The 11,791-nt window shown below is 37.4% G+C and overlaps 1 protein-coding gene and 1 pseudogene across 1 annotated transcript; one reads left to right on the plus strand and one right to left on the minus strand.

Annotated features, from left to right (window-relative positions):
- Window positions 1–798: 798 nt before the first annotated feature.
- On the minus strand, window positions 799–10,227 carry POLGAMMA2 (polymerase gamma 2). The gene is made up of 12 exons (XM_087117686.1): window positions 9,868–10,227; window positions 8,157–9,126; window positions 7,783–7,974; window positions 6,346–7,025; window positions 5,662–6,124; window positions 5,161–5,256; window positions 4,733–4,825; window positions 4,380–4,574; window positions 1,965–2,057; window positions 1,678–1,890; window positions 1,503–1,592; window positions 799–1,344 (listed from the first exon to the last, which is right to left on the minus strand). Exons 2-12 carry the CDS (start codon window positions 9,072–9,074, stop codon window positions 1,183–1,185), a joined length of 3,195 nt encoding a protein of 1,064 aa, XP_086973812.1. The 5' UTR covers window positions 9,075–9,126; window positions 9,868–10,227; the 3' UTR covers window positions 799–1,182.
- On the plus strand, window positions 2,424–3,788 carry LOC147789426 (uncharacterized; annotated as a pseudogene).
- Window positions 10,228–11,791: the final 1,564 nt, after the last annotated feature.

The raw sequence follows: 11,791 nt of genomic DNA on the forward strand, positions 1-11,791 counted from the left end.
TGATGTTGTCTTCTCCTTGATGATATTGAACGTCATGTTTCTGGATAGCGTCAACCGGATCAACCCTAAGGTCTGACGATCCTTGAGCTTCCACTGCTCCGTGGTCATAGTATCCAGCTTCACCCCCAACAAGGGTTCGTGAAGATCTTTCTGGTACAGATAATCTTCAATCTGCATCTTCCAGAAACCGAAATCGGATCCATCGAACTTCTCAATTCCAATCTTTGAACTTTTCATCTTCACAGATCGTGGTGACTTTCGCCTTGCTCTGATACTAGTTGTTAGGATCAATACCAGTTGTTAGCTCTAATACCAATTGTTAGGTACTCAACAACGCACACACTCGATCAAGATGAACACAAAGAACAGGAGAGAGAAAATACAAGGAGGAATATTGGCTAAAGGTTTTATTATTGATGACTTCAGGTATGTACAACAAGAGAGAATACAGAGAATGAAGAGAGAATGAAGAGAATGAAGAGAGAATGAAGAGAGACGGCCTAATAGGGTATATATATGGTTTCAATTTACTAAAGATAACTTCCAAAGATTTAAGCGAGATATAATCTAACAAATATATCTCTACCAAATCTTTACCATGTATATCTCTATCATATCTTAAATATCTTCCAAATATATCTTTCCAATTAAATATCTTCCAAATATATCTCTACCAGATCTAGGCATCATAGTAACCAAAAAAGTAGATATTACCATGATTCAATTTGGTTTATAGACATTTTCTCTTCTCCTTTTTCAACTCCCAAAAAGAAAATCATAGCTACGAACTCCATGATGTCAACGTTTGCTTAACGACATGCCTTTGGCTAAGAAGTTAGATATTCAAATGATAGTTCGTTTCATGGATTACATAGACATGGAGAATTGAGTTACATAGACAACACTTCAAAAAGAGCAAAAACCTAGCTATACATACAATCACAAGCCTACCTTTAGTCACATAAATTTCAGAATGCCTTCCCACAGATGAGGAAATAGGAATCATCATTTCCCATTTGGCTGGACAATTATCACCAGCATCATATCATCATCAAGGAGGGGTGAGTGGTCAATATTTCACATCAGCCAGCATAAACACAACCTTCAGAAGGCATCTAGAGTCGAACGACTGATGGCTGTTGATGTCGGTTAGTTTAGTTAGAAATTCATTTTGGTACATATCTATTTAGCAGAATACCAGTTTTGTGCACACTTGGCATCCACAGCAAGGTCGACTTTAAGAATATTCTTTCCATTGAAGGGTTTCGACATGCAATCGACAACAATGGCCTTAGCAACCTCAGCTGACTCAGTTGGTCCTTCCAAGATCACTTCATCATGAACCTGACTTAAAGGAGAAGTGTTAATTCATGCAGTATCTCACAGATAAGTACAGAAAAAATAGGGTGCTGCAGGAAGGGATGCAAGTTATAATTGAAAAATAACCAAAAGAAACACAAGTCTTCAGATATTAAATCGCAGGTAAGGTAGTGATGACTGACCTGCAAAAGCAGCCTCCATCCAAGTTCCCTCAAACGTGAATTTTTAGATATTTCCAACATGGCACACATGGCAACATCGGCAGCACTACCCTGTAACATACCGACGTTCGTGAACCAAATTTAATACTGGAGATTGGGATGAGGAGAAGCCAAGAAAGGAAATTTATGCACAAACCTGCACAGGCGTGTTAATAGCAGCTCTTTCTATATGCCCTTTTTGGGCACGAGTAACTTGCTTCATTGAAGGAAACTGACGAGCTCGTCCTAGCAATGTGCGAACACATGATTTCTTCTCAGCCTCTTCCCTTCGAAGTTCTTGCCATCTACGAACCTCTGTTCTTTCATTATACCACAAGTCAACCGTCTTACTTGCTTCCTCCACAGTAACCTGAATGGTGAGGTAACCAGCCGCCAGTTAGCAACTTAACGATATTTAGACAGAAAGTTGGTTTTGGAAAATACCTTCCAATCTTTGGAAAGGCCAATAGGAGTCTTGCCATATGCAATGGAAAAATTAAGCATTTTAGCTTTCCTTCTTTCAGAAGCAAAGGCATCCTGCAGAAAAGAAAGAAATGTTCACATAAAAGAAATAAAAAAACAAGAGATCGTTTAAATGGCACTTTGTTCTTGCTGGACGAACATGGTTGCACAAGAATAGACAAAAGGATAAGAAACTGCTACATATTAAAATGAAAATGTATCGACAGGAATTACAATAAATAAAAAATGACTGATAAGTAAATAGAAAATAAATAACAATTGAGTTCAATTTTGTGTATCAACTGATAAACGCAAGGGTTTCAAAGGGATACAAAGCATCTGATTTACATAAAAAAAGAAAAATAATAAATAAATAAATAAATAATTAAAAAAAGTTAAAAAGACTTGGTTGACTATGTTGGGGGATGAAATATTACTACGATGAAGAATCTCCGTCAGGACCAACAGTTCAAGATTGCAAAATCACCTTTCTCTTAAGGAATCCAATCACCCACAAACCTAATCCGACCGTGTCTCCAATCGTGAATATATTGATCTTCTAAGCTACACGTGAGACCTCCAATCATGAATATTCCTCAACGTCTACATCCGACAATCCGGGCATAGGTTATCAGTTGTAACCATGTTGGGCTAGGTACAATCAAACAAGCCTAGATGGTGGAAGATTGAGATCCAACAGTAAGGTTAGCCTAACGAGGAGAAACCAAGGCCCCATAATGGCCCATAGTGGCACTAACAAGGCAACCAGAGGCCATCACAAAACGGCCAAACTAGATCATTAATGTCACTTAGACCTGACTGTTACACTTCTTGAAAAGGCGGTGAAACCGAAGGGAACCGGCCACTAAAAGACTCTCGAATGCTGAGTACCAGGCAAAGACTCGAAGGGACTTTGTTTTAGGTGTGATGAGAAGTAGACCTAAGAGAACCTTTGTAAGAATTGAGAAATTTGGGAATTAAGGATTTTGGTAGCTAGTGCCGAATAAGAAAATATTGATTGATATAGAGGAAATGAAAGAGAACCCCCCAAGTGAAGAATTTGGAAGTAGAAGATTCGATGGAATTAGCTATGCTCCATCATGCTGTTCGTCACCAAGAAAAATGAAGGTGAAAGGATAAGTGAATCAAAGTGTAGTGGTTCTTATAGATTGCAAAGCTACGCATAATATCATCTTTCAGTTGCTAGTAGAAGAGCTGAAGTTACTCCTCACTGAGACAGCGAACTATGGTGTAGTGATATGGGAAACAGAGTTTCCATTTGTGGTATAGGAGTCTGTAACTCAGTTGTGGTTTGCCTACCTGAGATCACTGTAAGGGAAGATTTCTTACCCCTAGACCTAGGAGGGGTAGATGTCATTTTGGAAATGCAATGATCATGGAAGATGGGGTTTGTGCGTGTGGATTGGATGTCGCTAACCAAGACCTTCTACCTCGGTAGAACAAGGTGACATGTGAGGGGATCTTTCCCTCACTAAGGCCAAGGTCTCAGTAAAAATGCTTGCCCGAACTGGAGAGGACTAGAACATGGGCTTCTTAGTTGAATTAGATCTTGAAGGATCACCAATGGGGAAGAGGCTAGCAAAGACGATGCCAACTTGGATGTTCACAGGGAAATGCATTTGCCTTAGTGGAATACAACCGTATCTCTGAGTTACCAAAAGGCATTCGACCAGAGCGGCCAGCTGAGTATGCTGTTGGCCAGATCAACGTCAAATTTTATAAGTATGATAAAAATTTTATTTTGAAAGGCTGATCAGTGAGATGCTCGCTTCTATGGTCATTCGACCTAGCACCAATCTATTCTCTAGCCCTGTGCTTCTAGTGAAAGTGGTGTTGCGAGGTTTTGTGTAGATTACAAGGCACTAAATCAGGCAACTATTCCAAATAAGTTTTGCTTTTCATACAGTGTTCATACTTTCAAGACATTTTAGGTCCATGTGAAAAGTTTTGCTTTTTTGGGTGTCATGATACAAAGGTTCTCTCTACTTATAATGGTGGATTCCAAAAACCAACTAGAACAAACTCACTCAAACAATTACCTAACGAAATACCATACCATAACTACTACAAAACAAACAGACTAACGACTATTAAAATTAACAAAATATCGCTAAAATAATAGCATCATCAAAAGAAATTACTAATTGAATCTGACTCGCAACATCAGAGCATGTCAGTGGACAATTCATGTGTCCTTGGAGAAATATAGATACGATATTTCAAAATTCAGTGTTAAAGATAAAGCATTTCCATTTCATATCATTTCTAAGATAATAAGAGAAACGGATACCAGTTTGTTATACTTCGGAAAACTAACACTCCAATAAAACGAATCACAGTTGCACACATTTTCTCGTAACAAAAACATCAGTTTACCTTCAACAATGGAACTGGAGGTTTATCTTCCCCAGGTTGAGGATCCCACTCAAGAAGCACGCTTCCTTCTTCAACAGCTTTACGAATATGAGGGTACATATTCATTGCAGTTCTTGAATGGAAATCTCCCCCAGCTTTAAAGGCGTCCAGCATGCTCTTACAATTGGCAAGGTGAGCAAGAATCCTAAGTTCCAGCTGCAAAAGGAATTTACATTTCAATCATTAATGTTCTCTTTTCTTTACACGATTATATAGTTGAAGCCAATACGTCACAAAAAGATAGCAGGGGAAGATGGGGCAAATCTAATTACACAGCGCATAAATGAATCATCTCCCATCATTAACAAAATTACCTGGCCATAATCAGCAACAATGAGGGAATGTCCAGGAGAAGCTATAAATGCCTGACGGATCTTATATCGGTCCTTTTCCAGAGCCGGTTGATTCTAGTATAGAAAAAATACAACCAACTTAAGTCTCCATTAGAATCATAGTTCGCAAGGAATATATGAACATAAAGATCACTTGAAACTGAGATGACAAACACACTCACACAGAATGCTTAATGTAAAATAATTGGTGCAAAAAATAGCTAGCAATAATCATAATATTTTACATAATGCCTGTTATAGGTGCTCTGCGATCATGATAAGCTCTAAGCTTCTAGTCGCTATGAGGTGACACTATCTAATTGAAGAAGCAAACCTACTTTCCCATGTAAATCATCACAGATCTCTTCAGTGCCAAATGCAAATATAGTTGAAACAAGTTAACTATGAACCTGCAAACTTGGTCTCCGAGCAGAGAGGCGGCCAGTTTCTGTGTTGATGTTCAGAGAACAATGGACACGCCCATTCTTACCAGATATATTGATTCCCTGCAATAGTAACAGCCAGTTTCACTATAAGTCAAAAATTGTGCCTAGAATTTGAAGTCCAACATATGGAAACCATAAGTGTTGATCAGAGAAAGAGAGGGACTCCATGCTTTCAAACTTCAAAGCTGTATGTTCATCAATCAAAATCAACATGTCTTCAGATAACTGTGCATAAATCAAGTGAAGCAGTATACAATACTCTGAACTAGTTCCTTCTTGAACCGACAGGCACATATAAAAGTCATAAACTCATAATTGGCAAACAAAGTTACACCTACCTTCTAAAGTTCTTCCCCTTCCACCAGTAACAGGATCAAAATTAGCAAAAGTTCCATTAATTATCGTGACTCTTTTGAAAGGATATTATAAATGGGCATAAATGGGGACTTCGCAGAAGAATTTCACCTGTAAGGGAAGGATGAAATTTGATATCAAAGAGTCAATAGAGCAGATTTCGCATAAAGCAGCAATAGCATGACAGGCTTCCATGCCCTCCTCCTTCAATTTAAATGCTTTTAAAGCAGTTCCATAATCAGACATATTTGCACATTCATGAATTATACGCCTTCTGTTTTCTTCATGAGGCATTGTCTCAAAATCGTTGACAACCTCAGTGTCAGACTGAGGGTCGTCGGTGAAGTCATCAAATTCTGCAGAGACCTTGCCTGCTAAAATCTTCAGAGCATTCCCACTCACTGAAGGCCAACCAGTTGCTGTGTACAATTCTGTTGAGAGAGCCTCATCACTGAAGCGACGTAAAGTAATATTCCGAAACTTGCTGGGAGTTTTCTTCCCTTCTTCAGTGACTTTTTCACTGTTTGGAATTTTGAATGTCCTTTCAGTTGGAAGAGACTCTTCAGGGTTCTTACTGTAAAATGAAAAAAATAAGGAAGCATGACTTTTCAAACGAATCAACAAGTTTGAAGATAAAGGATTAGAAACATGTCCATTATCACAAGGGGAAAAGGCATGGAATTGTGTAATAAAGAGCTTAACAACTTGCACAAGTCCATGTCCACAAATAGTAAATAACTCATAATTGTAATTTTTAAAAAGCCAAAAATATTATTTAGAACATAGACTAATTACCTGTTACAAGTGCCACCAAAGAGCAATTGGCGCACTTGTGCATCACTTCCAACATTCATGTACTTGGCATCAGGGCAGTACTTTGAAGCCCAGTTACGAAATCTGTTAGCAGCAACCCCTTGTTCTGCTTTGGCCAATTTTTCTATCTCAGCAAGATATGGCCTATCAACTAGCATTCCCTCAGTTTCCATTCTGACAAGAACTTCACCAAATGGTTTCCAGTAATCTTCATAAAAGTTGAACATTGTTTTATCCGGAATCCTTTCTCCATCTCTCTCCCAAGGCATGTCAGACAGTTTTTTCTTCAAGCTCTCATAAAGCTTCAGCGTGCATATTGAATCTAATGCAGAATAAGATACCCATGGTTTCCGTTCTTCTCGTTGAAGTTCTTCAACAGGGGGAATGACTATAAGTTTGCCTTCAGATCCATCCTTTTTCATCTTCTTCCGGCCAAAGATAGTTTTCATGGACACTTTACCAATCAACTCTTTTTCCTGGTCCAATTTAGCCCCAGACATGACCTTTGTATCACAAGAAAGAGCTTCAAGTGAATATCCACCATTCATTCTCCTTGATGAATCCCATAACCGTGCCATGTGCATCGTGTCAGCATGGAAGCCAGAAATCTTAATCCCATAGTTTTCAATAATGTGATTGTCAAAGCTGTAGTTGTGCCAGACCTAACAGGAAGGCAGGTTTGGTCAAAACCAAACTATCTTCTGAGTTACAGCATACCACACACATGCACATGTTGCATTCTCATAATTTAACTAATACAATTGAATAAATGGTCAGAATAATTAGCCAGTCTTATAAAAAAAATACAATTGTGATGCAGTAAATATATGAATGAGAATACCGAGCTATAGCGGTTTTACAATTTATCAACAATATGTTCAGAAGCCAACATCTAGAAGACAAAGCTTTGGCTATTTCCTCGATTGTATCCAACTAATTATCTGACGGTGGATAATGTATCTAGGGTGAGTTTGCATACCTTTTTTAAAAACATCTTTTCTTAAAACACTTCTAATAGAAGTGGTTTTAATTAAAACATTAAGTTGTTTGGTTACATTTTCTTAAAAATGATTTTAAATTACAAGTTTGTTTGGTTGTGCTGCATCTAAAATTGATTCTACAAATATTAATCTACAACAAAGTGATTGGTCACCAATCACTTTAAAATCAAGTTTTGGAAAACCAACTTGAAAGTTATTTTAAAAAGTAATTTATATTTGCAACCAAATATTGCATACTCTAGAAAGAAAAAAAAAAGAAAAAAACAATGTTGAGTAATCCAAAATGACTTAGGAATTTATGCCAAAAGACGCCCTTATTCTCTGCAAACTTGTCCCAGAAAAGGAAACCTCCTTCATCAAAAAATTTGGCCTACATTAGTCTCCTAAAAAAGGGTCCAAGAGGAACAAAAAGAAATACCTTTCTGATCAAAGGATCTTCGAAGAATGGTGCAAATTGAAGCAAAATTTCCTTACCGCCACCATCAAGAACATCCACCCAGATGCAAGACTTTCCATTTCCAAAATCTGCTTTCGGTCCTGAATAAATACTGAAGCATATTATTTCACCATGGTCAACGGGTGTTTCTTGCTTCACATCAATCTTGGCCACCTTAAAGAAAATAGAAAAACAGAACAAGGATTGAAGAAATTTCACAAGTATGTGCCCATCATCATATGACAGAACTTGGGAGTAAATTATACAGTTATGTTGGATCTATTGGTCTGTTGGCCTGTTTCAAGGCAGTAAAGGTACATAACGCAGAGAATGAAAATAAAGTAAGATTTAATCACCTCAGTATCGCAAGCATGCACCAGATTCTTGTACTTGGTAGTAAGCATTGAAACAACTTCCTTTGCTGCAGATACACCATCAACAACAAGAACGCTTTCATATACACCATTAAGCCTCTCCTTTATTGAAACAACTTCTTTTGCTGCAGATACACCATCAACAACAAGAACGCTTTCATATACACCATTAAGCCTCTCCTTTATTGAAACAACTTCCTTTGCTGCAGATACACCATCAACAACAAGAACGCTTTCATATACACCATTAAGCCTCTCCTTTATATCTGGCTTATGAGCAGTTGCAAGTACTTCCATCATCTTGGTGCCACTTCCATTGACGATCACTTTAGAAAATTCTTCCACAGCTACACCCTTACTTATTCCATTAGCAGCTTCAGTAAATTGCGAAGTTTTTAGTACACTATTCACCTTTCCCAAAGAGATATTTCTATTTCTGCCATTAGGTGAAACATTTGGTACGTGACGCATAATTGACCCCTTTCCATTTTGAGAAACAGAATACTTTTTGTTACTTTGCATAGGAACAACCTGACTATGCAAAACATTATTTGCAGGCTTGCTCATGGGCCATTCCCCAGAATAAGAATTAGTGTCTCCATTGCCATTCCCCAAATTTGACTGAACCTTAGAATATGGAGGGGAAAGACTGTTGTAACAATGCAAAGTCCCATAGTCAATGAGATTTTCTTTTTTTCTTAGCTTTTCTTCGTCATTCTTCGTCAGGATCTCAGTTTCTGAAAACCTAAAGAGCTTCTCTTGTTTCAGCTGCCTAGTACTCTTAGACCAATCATTTACATCAGACAGAAACGCCCTCTCCTTGTCATGTTGTCTAGTTTCAAAAAATGAATTGGTGCACAAAAAAGAACTTTGTCGACACTGCAAGGAAGCATGAAACATATTCACATTTGGAGAAGCGCTGCCAACATTCTTCAGAGGACAAAATTCAGCCCTGCAAATCAATATTTTCAGAAATATTAAGGTCGAAGTTCTTCACAACCATACTCTCACTATAATTAATCGATAAACTGCACAATGTAAGACACAGAAACAATTAAAACAACAAAATGGATGAACCAAGAAAGGTGTCAGTATCACTTCTGCTAAATTTGAGTTCGATTACCTAAGACTCAATCACTCTCATATGGAAAGGTAAACGTCCTCCCCATAGATGAAACCAAATAATATGACACAATTTTATGGACTAGATAACGATATAGGAGAAAAGAGCTAAAGTGCCTAGAAAGATAACCGATATACTCCTTCATGACTGAATTTAAAAGCCTCAAAAATCATACTAAAGAACCATTGCCATAAAGCTTCAAATCATATTCAAAGAACGACATTCTACCAACAAGAAACAGAGTGAACGGAATAGGAGGTTAACAACGAGTTCATTTTTTCAGATATCATCATGATGATAACTAAAAATTCCTAGAAATCACACCCACCAAACATGTCCTTCCCCATATCACAAGTTCCCTATCACATGCAGGGGGAGGAAACTCACTTCGCAGTTTCAGTTAAGAAAACTTCTAACAAATGTCTGGAACGAACAACAAGCACATAAACACACACACAAAAATGCAGCTAATTCCCCATACAGAGGACAAAATGTTCTCCACGCCCCGATTAACAACAAAAAGATAACACAAAAGCCTCCCGTAAAGAACAAACCCAAGAGAAAAGTGACCTGTAGAGCCTCTTGGAGGAGGCGCAAATGGAAATAGAAGAATTAGAAACATATTTAGACCGCCATAGAAAGAAATAGGAGGGCTATTGAGAAATCAACGAAGAGGCTTGGGAGTGGAGGCCCCCAAAGTGATCATCGCTGCAACTCTGCCCAGCTTGCCCCCGGAGTGGCTTATAGAAGGAGCCGTTTTGAGAAGTTTTGGGCTAAACCAAAGTTCAGAGGGGTTTATCGTGACTGTTGCTTCAGGGCTGTGGGTCTGAGCACGGCCATGGCGGAGGGGGGCGAAGGTTAAACCCTGGGGGAGTGGGAGTGACGACTGATGAGAGAACCCCAAAACCAACGTACAATTTTCTGATTTAATTTTGGCGGCCCCAACAGAAATTATAATTAAAATTATTTATCATTTTAAAATGAATTTTAAATTTGGTGTGACTAATTTTCTTTAAATTAATAAAAATACATTTAAATATAATTTATTTAAATAATATTCTTAAACTTTCAAAAATGTCTCAAAAATATCAACTTTTAATATTACAGTTAATATATGAACGAAAACTGTCTATCAACACCTCATAAATTATCTACTTTTAAAAGTCTGTGTATTTTTTTAAATGTAGTATTATCCGTATGAGTACTTTTTAAGTTTTTTTTAAAAAAGTTTAAAGACGTTTTGAAGTTTTTAAAAAAGTTGAGGGTACTAAGATCATGACTAAGATAATTTAAGAACTCTCATGCGACAATAGAATCATGACTAAGGTTACATCGATCGAATCATAAGAAGCCTTTGATGTAGGTTCTCATATTGTATCGCTTGGAACATAAGAAGTCATGGATGTAAGTTTCAGACTATGCTATTTAGAATGTATGAAATCTTGGGCATAGATTTTTAGACTGCGCCGTTTGGAACATGAGAAGTCTTGGACGTAGGTTTTAGGCTACACCAATTGGAACATAAGAAGCCTTGGGTGTAGGTTTCAGACTATATGTAGGGAATGTATGAAGCCCTAGATGTAGATTCAGACTATGTCGCTTGAAACACATAAAGCCTTAGACGCAAGTTTCCAGATTGTGTTGCTTAGAACGCATGTAGCCTTGGACACAGGTTGTCGAGTTCATGTCTTGTACCGTAAATCCTAGGGAGAGTATCTTAGGGAACATAACCAGGAAAATAACAAGAACTAAGGACAAGGGCAAAAATCAAGAACAAGAACCAAGTTCCAAAGATAAGAAACTAGAACAAGTATCAAACTTCAAGTTTTCAGAACTAAAAACCGAGAACCTTATAATCAAACCCTTTAGATCATAACCTAAGAACTCAAAATCTAGGACCAAGGTCCTTGAGCATAACAAGGACAAGAATTCAAAACTCAAGAACAGAACCTAAGGACTTATATTCTCAAGATAAGAAAAAAAAGCATGACAAGAAAGAGTGTAGTACCCTAACATCAAGCATGTACGCGATTTAATGAGTCTTTGTACATATTCCTATTCTCTCATGTTTTAAAAGTGACAAAAAGGGGTTGGTCGAGGATCGAAGTGGATCTGAACTAGATGTCATATAGAGTCACATCATGTTTCAACTGTTTTAATGCTTTGAGGTATTTTGTTTACTCGCCCAATGTATTCAAACTTTATTTTGGATTTGTAAATAAAATGAATTTATGTTTTTTTTTAACGCAAAAAAATTTATTCTTTTTTTTTTTTCATTTTCAAGTTTTTACATAATCGCGATCGTAAAAATCGGGTTGTGACAAAAAGTGTAGCGATCATATGTGTGTAAACAAGAAGTTGTTCTCAAATGTGTATCTATTTTGATACAAAGTGGAGTAAGTAGATTCTACCATTCAAAGAAGGGCCTTATTTATTCCCATTAGTGGTATCAAAGCATTGCGTTTGTTTTAACTTAGTCATGTGAATGAAATTC

This window comes from Cucurbita pepo, chromosome 14, assembly GCF_057944985.1.
Source record: "Cucurbita pepo subsp. pepo isolate OVF chromosome 14, ASM5794498v1, whole genome shotgun sequence".
Lineage (NCBI taxonomy): Eukaryota > Viridiplantae > Streptophyta > Magnoliopsida > Cucurbitales > Cucurbitaceae > Cucurbita > Cucurbita pepo.